The sequence below is a fragment of the Tachypleus tridentatus genome, chromosome 1 (genome assembly GCF_004210375.1).
Source record: "Tachypleus tridentatus isolate NWPU-2018 chromosome 1, ASM421037v1, whole genome shotgun sequence".
NCBI classification, from domain to species: domain Eukaryota; kingdom Metazoa; phylum Arthropoda; class Merostomata; order Xiphosura; family Limulidae; genus Tachypleus; species Tachypleus tridentatus.
This window is the reverse complement of record NC_134825.1, coordinates 87,385,935-87,407,906: the sequence shown is the minus strand read 5'-3', so window position 1 is coordinate 87,407,906 and position 21,972 is coordinate 87,385,935. Positions and strand designations below refer to the sequence as shown.

At 33.9% G+C, this 21,972-nt stretch overlaps 1 protein-coding gene across 6 annotated transcripts in view; it reads right to left on the bottom strand.

Annotated features, from left to right (window-relative positions):
- Nucleotides 1-430: 430 nt before the first annotated feature.
- Nucleotides 431-21,972, bottom strand: part of LOC143254944 (trafficking protein particle complex subunit 6b-like) — a 51,484-nt gene continuing 29,942 nt past the window's right edge. For 5 of the 6 annotated variants that reach the window (XM_076509884.1, XM_076509894.1, XM_076509867.1 and 2 more), the window contains 6 exons: nt 13,735-13,815; nt 11,207-11,251; nt 5,831-5,860; nt 4,210-4,230; nt 1,977-2,042; nt 431-706 (listed from right to left, as the gene is read on the bottom strand). In XM_076509884.1, coding sequence (XP_076365999.1) covers nt 657-706; nt 1,977-2,042; nt 4,210-4,230; nt 5,831-5,860; nt 11,207-11,251; nt 13,735-13,815 — 293 coding nt within the window. In that variant the 3' untranslated portion in view covers nt 431-656. The remainder of the gene's footprint in view (nt 707-1,976; nt 2,043-4,209; nt 4,231-5,830; nt 5,861-11,206; nt 11,252-13,734; nt 13,816-21,972) is intronic. The other variant, XM_076509875.1, reaches the window with a different exon arrangement.

Genomic DNA, 21,972 nt, shown 5'->3' with positions numbered 1-21,972 from the left:
TGACCGAAGAAGGTCGAAACGTTGTTCGCTCTTCTATGTAAAATATTTTCTCAACCCAAACGAGCCGTTTTTGCATATAAATTTCTCAACAAGTGGGTTTCTCGACATCACTGATAGAGCTGCTTATAGTTCAGGCATGATTATGAACAGCAATCACTATCTCAAATGTCTACTTTTCACCAAATAATTGGATTGGATATCACTCTTATAAAACGCCCAGAGTAGAAAAACGCGCAGAGAATGCTTATTATTGTCAACTCCAGATGTGGGGCTACTAAAGACATGCCCTGACTAAAGGCTACTATAATTGAATGGTAGAACTTAACCATCACTGTCACAACACATCCATGACCCCAACGGAATGCGAATCAACACCATGACCGTTAGATTAAGTCAGACCTTTAAAATAAAGAGAAATAATATATATATATTTTTACCACCTCAGTTATTTTATTACTTAGAGCCTGTAGAATATAATGCATAGACATTTAAACACACGCAAGTATTTCCTCCATACAGAGTTTGCAAAATCTTATGTTAATCTGATATACATGACTTAAAATTAACTGTTCTCTTCATTTCTTTTTGGAAATCATCGTCAGACATCGTCCGTGGCATTCTCATTTTCAAATTGCAGAACTTCAGATAAGAACGCTTCATGTGTTTCCAATTCCACACTTCGTTTTCGCTTTCCAAAACCAACAAACTAATGTAAAATAACAAAATTATAGTTAACCAAACACTGATTAGTACTTTAACCAAAGCAATGTATCGTTTCTACTAATTTATTATAACGGATAAGTAAGTAAGATATTATAGCTTATGTAAGTAAAGTAAGAAGAATTTAAACAAATTTTATCTTTTCACTTTGTGCTGTAGAATATTTGCATTTTAAAACCACTATGTCATTCTCTCATACAAGAGAATGCAACTTAAATAAATGTAAACTACACGGGCACCCAGTAGGGTGAATATTTTCACCATGGCTCTCAAAGAATATATGAAAATCTGTCTGTGTATTCGTTGTTATCAAGATAAAAGAGTCATTTTTGGAAAAAAGGCGAGGAATAGTATTCTACATACATCCACTAAGTTTAATCAAAATCCGATCTTTTTTTTTTCTTTTCTGAGTTATAAAGCAAAAATAGTGTGAAAATCGGTCCCTCTATTAGCTGACAGAATTATTTGCGTTTTTGAGACCTTGGTGAGATTAATCTTCTAAAAACTAATCACTTCTAAGCTGTAACATAGTCCAAAGATATATCAGTTTTACTCCAAATCTATTCAGCCATTTTCAAGAACTCTTAGTGACAAATACTCATACAGAGTGGAGAAAACATAACCTCCAGTGGAAGGGGTAAAGATGTTTGTACTTGTTAAGTGTATGAATTTATTTGTTTCATTAACATCGCTTAGGATCAGGTCTTAAATCTTTTATATCTATAAATTTTTCAGATTACTGATAGATGTTTTATCAATCATACAATTACAGAATTACATGTTTCGAAGATTATTATTTTTATGAACAGGCATATTATTTTCTTATTGTTTGTTTGTTTGTTTTTGAAATTCGCACAAAGCTACTCGAGGGCTATCTGTGCTAGCCGTCCCTAATTTAGCAGTGTAAGACTAGAGGGAAGGCAGCTAGTCATCACCACTCACTGCCACCTTTTAGTCTACTCTTTTACCAACTCTTGGGCTACTCCTTTACCAACGAATAGTGGGATTGACCATAACTTGTAACGCCCCACGGCTGAAAGGGTGAGCATGTTTGGTGCAACGGAAATTCGAACCCGCGACCCTCAGATTACGAGTCGAACGCCTTAACCCACTTGGCCATGCCGGGCCACCGTAGTTAAAAGTTCGATAACTTTGATAATTAGGCCTATAATTCAAACCAAAAAAGCTTCGATGTTGTTTTTTTTTTTTTCATGATCTCATAATACATTATAATGTGAAACAAAAAATAAACTTACAGAACACAGCGGATTGGTTATGATGCAATTGGCTTGAGCACTGGTTATGTTTGAAGGCAACGTTGGCTGTAACAAAAACGAGTATATAATAAATATATGATGATCCGAAGTATAATAGAATTGTGTGTCTTTCTAAACCTATTCTTGGGTCAGATATAAATGTTTTGTTTTAACTGACGGACACTTTTAAAGTCGGCACTTCTGTAATATAATATTTAAATATTGCATCTTTTGAAAGTATCATGTAATTTTTTTATATAAACATTTCATAACTCTGCAAGTAACAACGAAAGTAAATGTCTTAACATTCAGTTTTATAGTCATAACAGCTAAATAGTTTGAAAATGGCAAAGTGGTTGGTATGTTAAATTAAAAATCTTTACATTCTAAGCTAGAACAATTACGTTTATACAGCCTGCAATTGACAAACAAAGGGTTCATATATGAAATTAAGGTTGTTTACATTTATTCTTGTAGCAATCAAAACCCTATAATCTGAAAATTACAAAGAAAAACATAGATCTAAGAGAGTAGAGATTTCGACATTCTATTTTATAATAATTACAATTTCATAGTTTGAAACTGACAAAAAAAGGGTTGGTCTAAGAAATAAACGTTTTTACATTCCAAAATACTATTATTATAATTTTATTATTGGCTTGAATATGCTATATTAAAACGTTTTTGAAGCTTCACCACATCGTTAGAGTCTATGTCGCAACGTTTTTTTGAACTCTAACTGACGACTATACATTTTTACAATAGCCTTGCAGCTTAGTTCCATTTAAAAAGCTTTGTTGTGAGGCCCGAAGTGCGAGTCCTCTCGTGCTTTCCACAATCTGTTAGAATCGAGCACCCCTTTCAGTAGTGTGATCGCATATGGAATAGTATGAATACACGATTTATTCTCCAGCTGCTTGAAGTATGCAAAGGTTAATAAACATACAATAGAAGAATCTTGTGTAGGTGTGATGTTAATCGCTTTTTGTAAAAGAAGAACCTTCGTGACCATGTAGCACACTGATATCTGAAGTACAAGGTCGGTTTTTTTCACTGAACTTTGTGTTCTCACTTGCTGAAAATGTCACACTTAGTTTACCATACTGGAGTACGACTTTTTACAGATCTCTTTCTGGATGGAACTCGTATCTCAAGTTGATTCATACTTTTGTGTTTTCCAATGCAATTAAGTGAAAGGAGCATCTCTTTCTTGAAAATTCTAAATTTTCGATCTGAACACAGTTTCATGACCTGAGTGTACGAATATTTTGGGTCAGAAGGTGTTTTATGTGATTTTTTAATGTAACATTACATTATCTGTGTAATATCAAACAATGTCAAAATGAAGATTTGATACATTATTGGCCACCATGACGCTTACTGTGGTTATCACGTAGTTTAGTGATTTACATGTTCTAAATTGTTGTAATATAACGTACTCAACTTTGTTTTTAGAATATAAGAAAGAAAGGATTGGTCTATGAAATAAAAACTTTGAATGCTCTAAGTTATATTTATTATTGATCACGTCAAAACTACATCTAAGTTTGTCATTGTATGACAAGTAAAAGTAGCATACTATACTGTTTTTTAACGGTTATAAAATGACTTTTTAAATGTCACGTAGAGGGGTCATGCATGAAAATAAGTCATTTAGCTATGACTGATGGTGCCATTATTACCATCAATTTCGGAAATTTGTGTTCACATTACTAGCAGTTTTATTTATTTAAAATTATACGTGTATGTATTTCTTATCTAACAATATTTTAGTAAGCAGAAGAAAAACACGTTGATTTTCACAAAACAATTTTAGTCTCTTAGATTTCATTCAAACTGTGATGAATTAGGTTTTTTACTAATTTTTACGTTTTTGTTCACGCTTTAAAATGTAACTTTAATACATCATTTTTTTACAAGGTCAAAAGGTATTTTATTTGTTTTGAACTTGAAAGAGGTAGAACGTTATGCTCTGCAACATTATTTAATTATCAGACCAGTTAAAATATAGAAAATTTCATCTTACGCAATTAACTTACAGCAGTAAACAAAATTAACAAGAGACGTTGATTAAACTCCTATTAAATAACAACAGTCTTAAGATATTATGTTAAAAATGTGCAGATATTATTCATAACTTACAAGTTAACATTACATTATTATAAAGGGATTCTTATTGAAATATGTATCCCATCTCGCAGCAATTAAATAAAAGCTTCAATACCCTACTTACCGATCCAACACAAGAATTTAACTGTAAAAAATGAAAAAAACAACAATACGATTACTATGAATGTTCATAAACAGTATTTCCCGTAAATTTAATAAGAAGTTATTATATTTACATGATTTTAACCAAACGAACCTCACAAAATAATGTTTAAATATTCTCTCGCAAATTTGACAATTGTTTAATTTGTTTTAAACATTCATGACAATTCTTAGTCGCTTATAACTTACATTCATTTACCCTTAAACTTAAAAAAAATGGCAATTTATTCTAGTAATAATTTATTTAAAAAATTGATTTACTCATTTATGCTAGACTGATATAAGATATATACATTTTAGCTACTTCAACTACTTTAATTGGTAATAGGTATAATATTACATCATAATAATTTTTATCACATCTGTTCTTCTGAACCAATACAGATTTTTAATGAATATAACATATAACAGTATTTTAAGCCTTGCATTTTAATGACAGGCTCACAGAAATACCTCATTATATTTGTTAAAAACATCATAAATATAAATGAACTCGATTTGGAATGTTCTGAAAGTTCAGTTTCAAACATTATGGTTTAAGAAAATGAGATAAGATATATTTTTGTCGATTGGCTCTTTATATTTGGATAATTTATCGGGTATTTCTTGTAATTTCAGATGCGGAAAAACAGGGATTTCATTAACTGTGTGAAAATGTTACTATACTAGCTGATGCATCTTCTTCAATGTATACGGAAGACAAAGGGACGCCTTAGGGAGTAACATAAGAGGATAGATCCGAACTCCGACGAACCATCCCATATGTCATTTCTCATTAGCCATAAGGGTGCATGCCAAGTTTGAAATTGGTCAGAGATTGAAGGTGTGAAACACATATTGGCAGCTGTTTTGATGAAGTTAATTATTAAAATAAATTATTAATCATCAGGGGTGTTTCGAGGACTAGGAAGTGAAATGAACTTGATATGAAGAACTAAAATTGGCTTAAACGATCAGATAAATAACAAAAATGGATCTGAGACCGAAGTAAAGAGATTTATCGATTGCATAAATTAAACTAAACAAAACAAAAAGGCATGAAAGGTAGACACAGAGACAGATAAAGGGCCTCTGTAGAGTGTCATGAGGGGTCAGATAGGATCACCAACACCTCATACGCTACTCCATTGGATGCCCTAAGAGCGTCTTCAAAATCTATTAAAGATCAAAAAATGGCGTAGAGAAAATATAAGAATCCCAAGCGGTAACACAGAGAATGTACATTAAAATACCTTGTGTCACTGTCTTGGGAATGAGATCAGTCGAAACTATAAGAGTGAATGACAGACACCAACAATGGCAACATAATTGTTCTGGTCTATTCAGTAACTCCTAATATTAGTTACAGTTTTTATCTTCAACATACTTTATATATATATATATAATAAAGATTTCAAGGGAGAATACTAAGAATATTATATTTTCCTATTGCAGTGCTAGCTAATAAAACAATGTTATCTATTGTCATATTATGTTGACTACGGAGCTGTAAAAAAACAACACAAAAACAATTTTCAGTTTTATTTAGACTTAAAGTCATTTCAGTACCTAATAACATAAGTATTTTCTTAAGTTTTACTTACAACTTGCTGGTAGAAGAAACATCTTACACACTGAAATGAAAAAATAAGCACAGCATTGAGAACATGAAAAATAAAATGAAATTATAAAAATATGCTTCAATGAAGGAGTAAAAATATTCTTAATATTTTTGATAGGGGAGAAAATGGAATTACATCGAGCAGATCGGGTTATTATGAGATTAAAATGAAGCTTTATCAAATAAAAAAACATTTCATACTGGTTATTGTTCCCGCATGATCATATACACCACATTGTAACATTGTAATAATATTAAATATTATTAAATAATATTTAATAACTATTGAATAAAGTCAAACAGTCAGTGGTTGTGCCTCGAGTTGAATTTCTTTCAGTAAAACTGTTTTATAATCATTGAAGTTGAAAATAAAGCCATTTTTATGCTATTGAGAATAAAGTTTTGAAAAAGAAGAAATTAAACCAACTGAAAGTATTTTAGGCCATTGTACTATTCTAACTCGTTAACGCAATATTTTGAAGTATGGAAATTCTGGAAAAGGAAATCCTTCTTACTTGTCCAGAACTACGCGTTTGTTGTTGGTGAAGTAAATTCTTGTTTTTTAGCTTGTCAGTTGATTCGACGCCAGATCTGTCACATATAGATCAGTTAAGTGTTATACATCGATATTTAAAAGATTGGCAGCTTATTGAACGCTTTATAGACTTTCTGGAACTGAAAAGCCATAGCGGTGAAGAAATAACAAATCAGGTATTGCAGTACTCACGTGAAGTTTGCAAACTTAATTTTCCAAAATGTAGGGATCAGTCTTACGACAATGCTGCTAACGTGTTTCGGCGTTATGAGGTGATGCAGCAAAAGATTTTAGAAGAAAATAAGTAATAAGTTTGCCATACATGTACCTTGTGCAGCCCATTCACTAAATCTTGTAGATCAAAATGCTGTTGACTGCTGTCAAGTGGCAGTTGATGTTTTATCAACAATGCATTTGCTCTATACATTTTTTCAGCCTCAACCAGCCGGTGGAAAATTCTTAAAGCTTGTCTTGGAAATGAAAGTGTGTTAAAATCTCTCTCTGTTACCAGATGGCACATGTTATGGCAACAACAGCAATTTTAAAGTATTTCTTTAAGATTTTGAAAGCTTTAGAATGTGTAGTTGAAGACCAGACACAAAAGGGAGACACTAGAAGAAAAGCAGACAATATTGCAAATATGATGCAAATGCTATAATTTGTTTTTATGTTGATCATGTAGGATGAGATTTTGTCAAGTTCTGCAAAATGAGGATGTGAACTTAAAAACGTGCAGATCTGTACGGGTTATTAACTGACCGACTACGCACTTTAAGAGATTACTTTAAAAGATTTGAAGCAGTTGCAAAGGAAATACTGCCAGATGTTGATTACAATGCAGCTCAAACTCGCAAACGTGTCAGAAAGAAGGTATTCAACGACAGAGATACACAACAAGTAGATTTGAATGCCAGAGATAAATTTCGTATCACCACCTCCTACACAATTGTCGACAAACTACAAACCCAGATGAGGAGAAGAGGAGAGGTGTACAAAGAAATAACAAACAGGTTTTCTTTCCTAAGTGATGTACCAAATGATGTCACTTCATCTGATGAAACTGAAAGGTACTCTCAGTGTTCCCAAAAACTAATTGATGCTTACCCAAAGGACGTGGACACTGATCACTCTACCGAGCTTCAGCAGTTTCACTCTATATTTGCGCCTTAAGTTCAGTGCAACAAAAACTGCAAAAACCAGATTCAGTCATGCTGAACTTTATAAAATAATTTCAGAAGACAAAATTGAGTGTGCGTTTCTAAACGTAGACATTGCATTACGTATATTTTTAATATTAATGGTCACAAATTGCACAGCTGAGCGTTCATTTTCTCAACTCAAGCATATTAAAAATCTCAACAGAATAACTATTCGACAAGACAGGCTGGATGCCTTGTCTCTGTTAAGCATAGAAGCAGATTTGTTACGCCAAATTAGTTTTAAGGATTTGATCAAAGACGTTGCAATTAAAAAATCTAGAAGAAAACTTTTAAAATTTTAAATAAATATTAAGGTACAAGTAAATAATTTGCTTACAGGGTTTTTAATTCAAAGTAAGAAATTGTTAACATCAAAGTGGTAATTTTTTAAATAAAAGTTTTGAGTAAATTTTTCATTTTTGTTAACATCAAAGTGTGAATTTATTAACATCAAAGTGAGAATTGTTAACTCAGAATGAAAACAAATATACAGTAAAAATAATTCTTTTTAATTAACATTAATCAAAGAAGTGATTTCCCTCATCATTTCTAAATAAGAGGCCTCAGTCATTGCTTGATTTTGATCCATGCCCAATCTGTCAATAAAATAAAAAGGTTTTTATTTAATATAGTTGTTGGGTCTGGCCTCGAAGAAAGGTTATAAATTTTCACACTTTTATTTCACTTTCAGCACTTATTGAGTCTTAATGTCTTCTCAGTTAAGATGTGGAGGGGCCGAGGGGGGCACCATTATTGGGGTGTGCTTAGGGCATTAGTTGCCCTTAATCTGGCGCTGAATTAATATTACGATTATATAACTTATATAATTCGATATTGTTTGTTTGTTTTAGAAGTAAGTAGAAATTTACACCATGGATTGTTTGTGCTCTGCCTACCACGGGTATCGAAACCTAGTTTTAAGTTGTAGGAGTTCGCAGACATACCGCTGTACCACCAGGTAGGCTAACCAATATTAAAGTTTGATGTAAATCATATGTGTTTTTTTCCTTTTGATAAAAAGACACTTATTTCTTTCATTAAAAGTGCCAGAAAGAAACATCGATTCATTTCTTCGTTTAATAATCTCGAGGCCAGAGAGTTTGTGCTTTACTTGCAGCAAGAAAACCAGAACATTGTCTATTACAAGAAATCACAAGTCATTACCTCTTTGCTTATACTGCTAAATACATCTATGATTTTTTGTTCATTATTTTGCGTTTTATAAAGTATCTGTGATTTACTATCATATTTGTATCTCAATGCTTGTATAAGTATTTATTATATTTAGAAATGTACATAATTTATACTGTTAATTCTGTATTGCGAAAGTCCAATCTATTCACTAAAGTTACAGAAGGTTCTCGAGTATAAGAATCAACAACTTATGTCTGTACGTAAAAACCGCTGTATCATCTGTATTGTTGTGCAGGTTGATATTTCTAGAAACTTTTCTCACGCCTATAAATATAACCAACGCAACGCACCAATAGACAGTATATATTATTGGTTTGCTATCGTTGAAGTGCTATAAACTTCGGAAACTGTAACTGTGATCGATATAACGCTTATTAATCGTGAACTTCAAATATTCGAATAGGAACATTTATAGATTTTGAGCTTTACAAACCATTTAACCTCAGTGGATTCACATCCCATATTTATATTTGTACAAAATCATTACGTAACTTCAGAAGAACACAGAGCTAGCTAACTTTTAAAGATTTATTTGAGTTATTCAGCTTTGCATATTGCCTCCTTTTGTCATGCAACATTCCTTTATTTGTGTACCGTTTCATTAACTTTTATGATAAGCCATCGGGGCTATAATATATTGTTTAAAGGCCATAACGAGTTGATATAACATGTTATACGAAAAACCATGTTATCGTTGGCGTGTTTGGCCAAGCTTTAAACCAATATCTGTTTTTATCCTGAAAGCTGGCCATAAACTTCACATTCAGTACGTGTTTGAAATAAACACAAAATATATATTAAGCAACATAAAAATACACTGTTTGTTAATTTCATTAATATTCTATCGACTCAAAACGGAAATATATCTGTATACATAAGGTGAGGTCGTGACAACAAGGGTTACTTTTAGGTACTTTCAACAAAAGATTTGATAACTAAATAACAAACTATCGTAATGTACATCAAAATAACAAATGTACAAAATCGACATTAAAAAAGTGCCAACAATGTTCAGAAAGACACATAAGACATTTAAAAACAGGGCTTCATTAGAATTAATGATTAAAGTACATAACGTTTTTATGTATTAATACATAACACTATAAAAGAAAAGATAAACACAACATCGAAACCTTGTTTATTTTTTATATAAATCCTACTTTAATTGTTTTGTATGTTTGCTACTATACTTATGAAAGTTCATTTGTGTATAACCCGTCATAAATAACGGGACAAGTACCTCCATCTACATCACATAGTATACCCTATCCTCACATTTCATAGATAACTGAAATAAATAAATTTTGTGAAATTAAGCTCGACTAATAAAGCGGCAGGGAAGTGCATTCAAGACAGTTAAATATCGGTAACTTCATTTTTGAGCCTATCAAAATTAACACCATTTATGAAATAAATCCGTGGCGTATTCACAGAATAATTATTGGTAAAAATGATTTAGATTAACAACTAATTTATAGAAAAGCCAGTGCGTTTGGTTACACTTCCTGCCAACAAAGGCTTAGCAACAAAAGTATACTCTAATATTGCCGTGAGCCTATAACATGAAAGTATAAAAAGAAATGTTTAGACAAGAAAACTGAAAAAAATATTTGTTGACATCTTAAATTAGAGTATCCGTTGATTAAAGAAGTTTGTTCTTTACTAAAAATGTTGATGACTTAACAAAAAATATTTTATTTCAAAAACTATTTGAATTTAAAATTGTCCCGATATTTTTGCTTTCATGTTGCATTTTTTTTTGCACTTGGCTCTAGGGTATGTGATTCCACATTACTTCTTTACTTTAGACTTATTATACCAACACTTACTACACATATAAGGTTTGACGGTCCATCCCCTTAACGACCCCTCTTGCAACCCTTCACTAAAATTGTAATAGGTAGACAGTTATCGAAGTATTCTATTTGGATAAATAGATAGAAGCATGAAAGCCTACAAAATGCATGTTGGCTTTTATGACTCCTCCTATTTCGAGAAATCAAGCGCGGCGAGACTTGACGTACATTGGCTTTTATATAGGTCAGGTACTTTAAACTCTCCACAACATCTATTTGTAAGAGTACAATCGAGTACTGAATACTTTGGTTAAAAAAAAAGAAGACATGTTTACTTTCCCTGACTGCGCACTAAGCTGTTTTGTTTTTAAAGTAGCTATGTGAAATGTGTATTTAAGTGGAGCAATATATTAAAAAATCAATATCTACGAATTTTAAATTGAAATGTATCATGGTACCTCTTAAAAATTTTAAATATATAAATATATATTTCATAAAATACGTAAAAGTGACTTGATTTGTCAACCAACGATCAAAATCTTTCTTCATTTCAAAAGTGTCTAAATACAAAAACATATACAGTTCGCATTCGGCTTTCATATTGCTTCATCTACTGAGGGTTGTAAATATCATACCTGTGTTGTTGATGTCGTTTGAAAAAATATGCAGATGTTTCTCATCTATAGGGATGAAAATGAAATAATAAGAAAAATAAATCTCTATCGTTCTTTAGTTGCAAAGCGACTTAACTACAAGACACGTAGAATGATAATTCTATTGCATAACGATTATCATATTTAATTAATATGAATTCTTTCTAATACAAAACACGTTCCTGGAAGGGTTATCTAGCTAAATATATTTATGATAATTAAGTAACCTAAAACATTTGTATTTATAAATATTTGACTAAACGAGATTAACAAGTTTTGTATAATTATTGAAGCAGAAATCTTGTTTGTGGATGTCTCTCACCACAGGCACAACTCACAAAATGTGTATCAGTTTTTAAAGTTTAGGATATTTTACTTTTATATCACAAAAATACAAGCCTTGCATTATGTTTCTTTGGATATGATTCTCAGGGGCAGGTTGGTTCTATGGTAGCTAGAACTCTAAACATCGGAGCTTGCGAACAGCGTTAAAATGCGTGTGAAACCCTAAGAATATTATCCGAATTAGGATTCTTCTAAAGTATTACAAAAAGCATGCTACTGTTTTTACCAATACAATGTTTTATATATATATATATATAGGCGTCGCTAGGCACGTAAAAGATTCTGGACTCATTCTAGGCATTTCAGTATGATTTCGATCATAGTTTTCAATCCTGATTTTTAAAGACACCAACTAGGGATCCAGGGTACTCTCATCTAAAACCTGTGCATGAACTCCATGCGCCGGTGCTTAGCGACTCCTCTTTATATAATTTTGAGATAGAAATAGTTTTTAATCTAGGGCTATGAGCTGTTTGATATTCATTACCTTAAAATGGCGTCTAATTGTATTTTTGTTAAACTGAGTCAAACGAAGATATCGAAAAAACTGAAATACAGTAAAGCTGATGCCACGTTTAAGAACGTGATGTGTGGAATTGGAATTTTGGACTTAAACACCGTCTTAAGCACATGTGGGAAAAAACGGCCAAGCCAGAAGCTCTCAAGGATTTTAATACGATCAGCCTTAATTTTAAAATACTGGCAAGAAAGGTATGTATCAGCTTCACCTCCCAACTTAAGGACTTTTCTAGTCCTTTAAAAGAATAACAAGATTAAGTATTAGTTTGGTAATACGTCTAGAGTTCAAAGTCCAGAACGTATTCATCTGTATCGCTTCCTGAACCCTGAACCATTCGATTCATAGCTCGATAGATTATTATTATTATTAGGCCACGTTAACACACCTGAAAAAGGGTCTCTCTCTCTATATATATATACAAATATTTATAGGCCCATAACGTTGTGTAAATTTAAAGTTTTTCTAGATATTATTACTTTTATACCTACTGTTTTATTTTTCATTTCTTAATCTTTACTTTGAATACTTTATGCTGTTATACACTTATCACAGGGTTGGATTTGCTGTTTTTAACATAGTCTTCCTTTTGATCAGTTAGGGCGCTTGACTCTCAGTCTGAGGGTCGCAAATTCTAATCCTTGCCCCATCAAATATGATTGCTCTTTCACCTGTGAGGGCATTATAACGTCACGATCTATTCCACTACCATTGGTAAAATAGTAGACCAAGAATTAGCGATGATTGGTCATGTCTAGCTTCCTTCCCTCTAATGTTTCACTGCTAAATTAGCGACGGCTATCGCGGATAGCCTTCAGGTTGCTTTGCGTGAAATTCAAAACAAGTAAACAAATTATGCTTGACTGTTTAAGCATTAATTTTGTATATATATATTACATATATATATATGTTTATATATATTTTGTGTTTGCATACTATAAGGTCTTGTCCGACTTTATTAAAATTAACGAAGTTCATCTGAAATTTTTCAATGCATCACCTATTTTTCATAATTGTATTTCATCTTGAATATTTTTCTTTATTAATCCACCTTTATAAACAAAAATACATCAAAGATACAAGATAGCTCATGAAAATAACTGTATATTCATGTGTAGTAAAAAAATAGATGAGAGTTGTACTTACAGTACAAACACAGAAAATTAGTGGTAACAGACACAAAAGGAGAAAATACAAAACATAATAACTTAAGTGAAAACTTTAAAGAAAAATCATTCTAAACCCCTGCATAATACATAACTCTGTCCATCCTCACTAAATACTCAAAGTCGCGATATGTACTCTCAGAACGACTGCTATGTGTATTAAAAATGAATATGACTTAAGAAGGTTGAAACGTTGTTCTGTACTTTAAGTTAACGAAGTGTTTATATCCATACCAGCCGTTTTCAGATACACTTTTACTTCAAGTCGTCATCACACGATAGATACTGATTGTCACATACTGTTGTCAGATACTGTTTGTTACTGTTCGTAACCGAAACTGTAAGAATTAGAAAACTAACAAAACATAAAGGTAAAAATATTTAACTTACAAACATTTTTAAGTGAATCAGAGAGCAATGTATTATACCGCTATACACACTTTCACACACATCCTTTAATATATGTATATATATATACTTACCCCGATAAGAAATCCGCCGGAAACTCCGATCAGCAGTAATAAGGACAACGGTTGTACTTTTGTTATTGCCATTACAAATGTCTAGATTAGAGAGAAAAAGAATATTACTATGTGCCAATATAATATGAACAAGCAACTCACAATATCAGTTAATCACGTGTATCATTAATATATGATAACAATACTCGGAACTATAATCAACAAATTAAAACCAGTTTAAGAAATAAGTATTTTTTTTCCAAACGTATATTGTATTAATATTTAACAAATAGGACAATAATACCGTAATTTGTTATAAATAGAATAATTACAAAAATGACAAAAATTTATGGCCTGGCATGACTAGTTAGTTAGGGCTTTCGACTCTTAATTTGATTATCGCGCGTTCGAATACTCGTCACACCCAACATCCTTGCCCTTTCAGCCGTGCTTTATAATGTTACGGCCAATCCCACAGTTTGTTGATAAAAGAGTAGCCTAAGAGTTGGTGGAGGGAGATGACTAGTTAGTTGCCTTTCTTCTGTTCCTACACTGCTAAATTAGGGATGGTTAACACAGATAGCCCTCATGTTGTTTTGCACGAAATTCAAAAAACAAACAAACTTTTATTTTTTAACAGTACCTAACTTTTATATCAGTGAAATGTTTTCTAAATAAAGATCAGTGATTTGTGTGACAGTTACCTCTCTTTCAGACAGGTCACTGCAGTAGATGCTGCGATAACAAAGCTTTTTTGTTGTTGACTTTCAAAGGCTATTTTCGTGTCGTTCCTAATTTTGAAGTGATAAATTAGATGGAAGACAGATAGTTAACACAATCCACCGCTAACTCTTGAAATATTTATAACAACAAATAATAAATTTACTGTCGCTTTTTAACGCCCTGACCGTTGATAAGGCGAGCATGTTCTAGGTCTGGTTTCGATTCCCAGACGCACACATTATGAAACTAGGAGATGATATCCTGCTACTGTCACCTTAGATTTATGTAACTATTACCTAATGTGTAATTTACACCAAACCTGAGGGTTACATAATTGTTACATAATGTGCAAATTATGCCAACATCTAAGGGTTATCTATTTATTACACAATATGAAAATTATGTATACATCTGTGTGCTTATAACTGTTATGTAATAGAAAGCGACAAAGAGGTACTAGAGAGCGCACTTCTAGTAATGACTTCATAGTTCCACGAATGGGCACCAGAGACTGCTGCTGTTTCAGGATAGGAGTAACATTATAGTTTGATACCAGAAGGTCTGGTCCTATAGGCATATGCTGATACTCGGATTCCATAGGTGGATGGCCTTACTATATGTATAGTGTATTTTAAAAAGGTGGAGAGTATTTTTATAGGTGAACAGTGTTACTATGGTGCTATAGGCACACAGCAATACTATACTTGCATTGGATTGCATACAGATTTCAGCCTGTCTCAAGTTATGTTTAGAGTAAACGGCGGGAGTAACTATGACTCTCTTAAGTGGGTACTTAATCTTCTTAAGTTCATAGAGCATTGCCAAGTTCCTCGTGAGGAGGTACCTCCCAGTGGCACGGCTGGATACAGGACGGCCTGTAACTAAACCTCCACACGTGAATGAGAACACTAAATACCCATGTGATGAACTCGCCGCCCATCACATGTCCACAGGCAGGGGTAGTAAACCCCAGATCAGGGACGGTAACCTTTTAAACCGTGATGAGAACTTACCGCACTCGTTAGCTACTTGGGTACCCGGTAGGGGGGGTGCAGCCCTATCCTGTATCAGCATTTTATAGGGACCTAACCGATCATATATTAGAGCAGGTCATTTTACGAATATGAATAAAAGTATATTCGATAATAGCTTTGGTTTAGCATCCGTGGGATGGCAGGGCGGCTGCCAAACCTAAGCTACTTGGTACCAGCCTTGGGATGGTAGCTTTCGAGCGATTCCTCGGCAACGAAGGAAAGGATAGCCTTTATCAGAAATAAAGGAATTGAGAGATATATACTCCGACACCACTTTACATACCCAAGGTGAATCTGGTGCAACTGACATTACTACCCCTGGAGGTAGTAGCCGAAACACAGAGGTGGATGGCACAAGTTATATTTCCTCGCACAGCGAGGCAAGTGATGACCATTCCACTCCGGTGAATGATACAAACCCAACTAGTGACAGTTACCGAACCACCCAGATGGACGGCTTAAGTTATAATATCTCGTCTAACGAGAGAAATGGCAATTTAAAACTAAAAGAAGGAGCAAATATCTCCACAGAAAGGGTAAGCACAACAGTGTTTGTAAACCTGCCCATAAGAAATATGGCATGTGACTTGTGTCCACATGAGTTTACGGCTTTTTCTAAGTTTTCAACTCACCTGGCAAACAAACACAACTCGTTGGCACAAGCACGTTGTATATTCTGTAGAAAAGATAATAACAACGACCACGCTATTGCTTGTCATGTTCCTAAGTGTCCCTATCGGCGAACTTTGACGTTCGCGGCAGAATCTTACAGCTTCGGCTGCGAGATCAATGAAATGAGATTTAAGACAATGTCAGGCTTATCTCAAAATAAGAGACATAGGCATCCTATCATCAGAAATGCCAAGTGCATACTATCACAAGGAATCAGGGGGGCTCCGGTCACTCCCGCCTGGTAGTATGGTCCGAGGAAGAAATACGAACCCTCCGTGTTGTGGAAGTAGTGTATTCGGGCCGAAAGAACATTATTGTTCTCTGTGCAGAAATCTATCCGGTAAGACTCCTAAACAAGTCTCAGATAAGCGCCGTGACTTCAATAAAATTCAACCGCCCATCCATACTGATTCAAATACCACCCGGAGACGTGGAGGTCCTGTTGATGTCATACAGTTTGAGGAATTTAATTGGGATGGAATATTTCTTCCTGAACAAAGCTCCAAATTCTATCCATACTTAAATCAGCTGAGAGATCAGAATGGACTCGACAAAACAACATGACAGGAGGTCGAAATAGTGACTAAATAATGAGTTGATGAACTTTTGAATTCATAAGCGTCTTGGAACAACAAAAGATCCTTGAAGCAGGCAATTAAAATCCTTAAACCTGCTCAAAAACCAACGAGTGAAACGTTTTAAAAGGTTCCAGAAAATGTTCGATTTTGAATGCAAACGCCTAGTTGAGGAAATATTAGATGGCCGGGATGCTGTCCCATGTAGCCTCAGTAACGATCACGTGAAAGACCACTACGACCAAGTCTACGGTGTTGTAAATGATAACGTCAATTTTGATGGATGTCCATTACCTCTTAGGGTAAACAACATTGATATTCTGGAACCAAGGCATGAAGTAAGGGGCGGCTGATCCCAATAACATCACTCTTCCGTTCCTACTCAAACGTTTCAAGTATGACATTGATGTTTCCTTGTCAAATATGGTTAATGTATGGCAATTTACCTGTCACATTCCCGAATGCATGAAAGTCAATAAGTCGGTGCTCATTTCGAAAGGAAAGAGTAATCTGCATGACGTGAAAAGCTGGAAGCCAATCACAATTTCGTCCATTGTGCTTCGACTATATTCCAGGATAATGGCTCATCGCCTTGAGCAGGCAGTGCAGATAAATCCCAGACAGATGGGATTTATTCCTCAGGCTGGTTGTAGAGACATCTTCCTGCTCCAGTCTGTCATGAGGAGGGCCAAGCAACATGAGACTCTGGCTATGGCTTTCCTTGACTTGTGTAAAGCCTTTGATACAGTTGGCCACAAGGATTCAAAGTTCACCCACTTTTCATTCGGATTGTGGAGAACATGTATCAATGTGGTACGACAATCTTTCGAGTAGTTATGCAAAATACCAACTCAATAAGCCTACCCAAAAGTGTCAAAGAAGGGGACCGAATGTCTCCTATTCTGTTTAATATTTCCCTGAATCTTCTCCTGCGAAAACCTGAAGAGAAAGGCCGAGAAATATTGCTAGGGAAGAAACTGGATCCAGTCTCAATCCTAGCATATGCCGATGATATGACAGTCCTGGCAACAGACCTAGCAAAAATATTGCTAGGCTAAAAACTGGAACCAGTCTCAATCCTAGCATATGCCGATGATATGGCAGTACTGGCTAAAGATCATGCCAGTCTCCAGGCGATGATAAATATAGTAGATGAATACTGTTCAGGTAATGGCCTCAGCCTGAACATTTCTAAGAGTGCCAGAATGCTGATTAGGAGGTCTAATAAGACCTTTGCCGTTAATGACTGCCTTCCATGGTCAGTCAATGGTGAAACACTCCCAATGATCGTAGCCAAACAGTCATACCAATACCTTGGAGCAAGTGTTTGTCCAGGGACAAAAGTTTGCAGTGAACCTGTAAACCTACCCTTGAAAAGTAGATAAACAATACCTCCAATGCTCCCCTCAAACTAGATGAGATGGTTGGAATGTTATGTACATTTGCCGTGCCCAGGCTTTTATACCAACTTGAACTGGGCAAAATAAATTTGAAAATGTTAAAAGAACTGGAGAGTATAATAAGAAAGGCCAAAAAAAACTGGTGTCACCTACTGGCCTGCACGGCCGATGGTTTGCTTCACTCGCGTCACTGCGACAGGGGTTTAGCTATTATAAAGCTAGAGTTCTCTTATTCCAATCTTATATATCAAGACGTATTTGAGACTTATTTACTCATCTGGCAAAGAAACACCATACTTGGCAGAAGAAAATGGTTTGTTGTGAGCTATCGAGGGTATTGCCACAAAAGCCAGACTTCCTTTCCTTAAGCTTGAACAGAGATCTGGAACATATTATTCTAATTGGAGAGATATGGAAAGGAAAAACTGGAAAAGGCTAGCTATCCCTGCAAGGTCATGGTGTAGAGCTTTTAAAAGGGTCAAGATCTGCCAACCACTGGTTACCTAAACCAGTTGGTTTGAAAGCCCACCAATGGTGAAAGTGTCTGGCTCTAAGGGCAAATGTATACCCTACAAAGGAAGCCTTAGCAGAAAGAACCTCACTAAGAACAAGGAATCTGCCAAATACCGTGGCTGTACAACACGAGTAAGACTCTACATCATCTTAGTGGTCAATGTTCTAAGTTGAAGTCCACGAGAATACGTCGTCACAATAAGATTTGTGATAATTTAGTAAAAGAGACCTCCTATAAAGAGTGGAAGGCTCTTCAAGAATTCACTTTTCAGACAGAAAACAGAGAACGTCGGCAACCTAATCTAATCTTCCACCATGATAATAAAGCCGTGGTCGTTGGCGTGACAGCTCGCTTCGAACTTATGTATGACTCGTTACAAGAAGCAAGTATGAAAATCTTGCATCTCAGATAAAAGATCTAACAAGTGAATCTTTCATTGTACTTCGCGTTTTTCTTAACTGGTGACTCTGATTCCTGGCTGCCTGAGAACACAGAATTCCTGACAGACCTGGACATCAAGTCCAAATATTTCGAGGAATTTTTATGTAGGCGAACGATTCTCTACACGCTTGACATCATATGGAAAGCGAATAACGAAGAACATCGCGCTTGGTAGGAATTGTCGAGTCCATTAGAAGTTTCCCCGTATCACGTCCTTATTCATGTTTAACAACATCCGGAATCTGTGGGTATCGTCAATTCTGACGTAAAATTGGGTAATTTGAGATATCGATAGTCAAATGTCTCGTCATTTTAGTAGCGATGTGCATAAATGGATTAACAAGATTTCCACTGTCCCTATCTACTATCTAGCGAAACCACAGCCAAGGGAAAAAGCTTGAAGAAATCAGCGCATTACTGAGATGTATATAGATATACAAGGTGTGTGTATATATATATATATCGTGTTACACAAAACATACTCAGTGTTTGTTCACTTTTAGTTTAGATAGGTGAGCATTACTTGGTTCAGTTACAGTTTAAAAATATTGTTGTTTTATACATATATGCGTACGCTGACATATTTGTGAGGATTTTATTGTAAAGTAAGATTTATGAGGCGCAATATATTATAAATAACTAAGCTAGACATGTAATCATCTGAAGTTTAATATTTAGTCTGAACATTGAATCCTTTATTCATTTATTTATATAGTGACATGTCTTTAGTATGCATAAGTTTTATAAAGGCAGATAGCGTTACTAAGGTTCTATACAAGGATGGTGTTACTAAGAATAGTGTTTCTATAAGTGAATGGTATTGTTAAGTAAATAATTCAGTAAAATAATGAGCTCATTGTATGATGTCTTGATGTGTTTCAGCATGAGATTACATGATCAATGTCTAGGTTTAATTACATGTCCTATTCCATTATTTTGAAGAGACAACTATTATAACCTAGTGTATTAAATACGTCAGTTTTTATCATATGTACTATCTTAATTCACCCATTTTTTGAGTGAGGTAAATATTATGGTATTTCTATAGGAAGACAGTGTTACTATACTTCTGTAGAATTGTATACAGGTATCAATTTGTCTGAACTTATGTTTATAGTTTTTATTTATATATTTAACTGTGTTAAACAAAGGCAGATGGTGTCACTAGGTGAAATATGCTACTACGTTTCTACAGGCAGACATCAAATAGCGTTACTAAGGCTAGTGCTGTTAGGGTGCATGGTGTTACAATGAATGGATATTTCAATAGGATGATGTTTTCATTGTAGGGTGTCTCAATGTGTGATTATATTATCAACATTGTAGTCTAGCTTTAATTACATATGATGAAAGGTTGCATCTAAAACCACTGTTTTAATGAGACAACTATTATAACACTGTTATATTTGTCAGTTTATTTCACATGTACTCTCTTAACTTATCCACTTTATGACTGAGGCAAATTTTATATCATAACCAATAATATACTTTCCATACTTTAATTATGTTGTCAATAACCTTTATGGTTTTTATTCTTAAAAACTTCAGAAGTAGATTATAAGCACATTGTTTTTCATAAATAATACACAAAGTAATATTTTTCTAATTTTAAGTTTGTTGATAAATGTTTCTATATGTGTGATACTTGACTAGTCTGTGATTTTAGTTACATATATTGATGACAGCATATTAGGCTATGGTGAAACACGACAGTTTTAAGTAATAAGGGATGAGTTATGAAATTCTAGCATGATGGGGATAGACCAATTAGTTTAGGATTTCAAGTGCATGATATGTTTTGTAGAGTTTCTAAAACGAAGAAATGTTCTATAATTATAATTAGCTTGAATCACTATGGGGAATGATTCTTATATTTTGTTTATGAAAATGTGATCTGTTGGGCTGTAGGTTAGTATTTTATAAACTAAGATGTTTTCTCAAATAGTATATTAGTATATCTTAAAGTTTTGTTAATAAATTTTCAGTATTGTTAAACTTATGATTTTACTTGTATATATTAACGGTGGAATGAGTTTAATGTAAGAAATATAAATTGAGACTTTTATTAGTTGTTCAAACATACTTGTTAGAAACTGATATTCATGAGGTATAATTTATCAAAAACGACCAAGCTAGAGATTATAGGCCACTATTTTATAAAGTAAGATTTTTACATTTTGTTCGTTTGAAGCTTAGCACGAAGCTACACAACGAGGTATCTGTGCTCTACAATGGTATCAAAACCCAGTATCTAATATTATAAGTCCATAGAAGTACCTCCGTGTCAATGAAAGGGCAACTTTTTACGTAAACAGTATATTAGTGTATCTTGAAGTGTATGTGTAATACTAAGTCTGTGAGTTGGTTTAGCTATATCAATGACAGCATATTGGACTATGATCAAGCATGAGTTGTATATAAGAGAAATACACATGGAGACTTGTATTAGATGTTCAAACATATTTGTTAGAAACTATTATTTATGGGGTGTAATTTATTTTGGATAACTAAGCTAGACATGTAATCAGCTGAAGTTTAATCTTTGGTCTGAACATTGAATCCTTTATTCATTCATTTATATAGTGACATGTTTTTAGTGTGATATTTTGTGATAAACAGTTTATTTTCACCTAATGCTAAACAAATGAAAAATATAAATTCTAATTGCGATATTAACATAAACGCAACGTACAAAAGTTGTATGAAAGCTGATTATATTATAAGTTAGGATGTTTGTGTATATTAGTCTATAACCTATATAATAACATCTGCCTATAATAACAGGCCCTCTGGTATGAAACTGTGATGTTACCTCTGCCATAAAACTGCAGCATATTCTAGCGTTACTTTGTTGACATAATTGCTTTCCGGTGCCTGTAACGTAACAGATATCAACATAA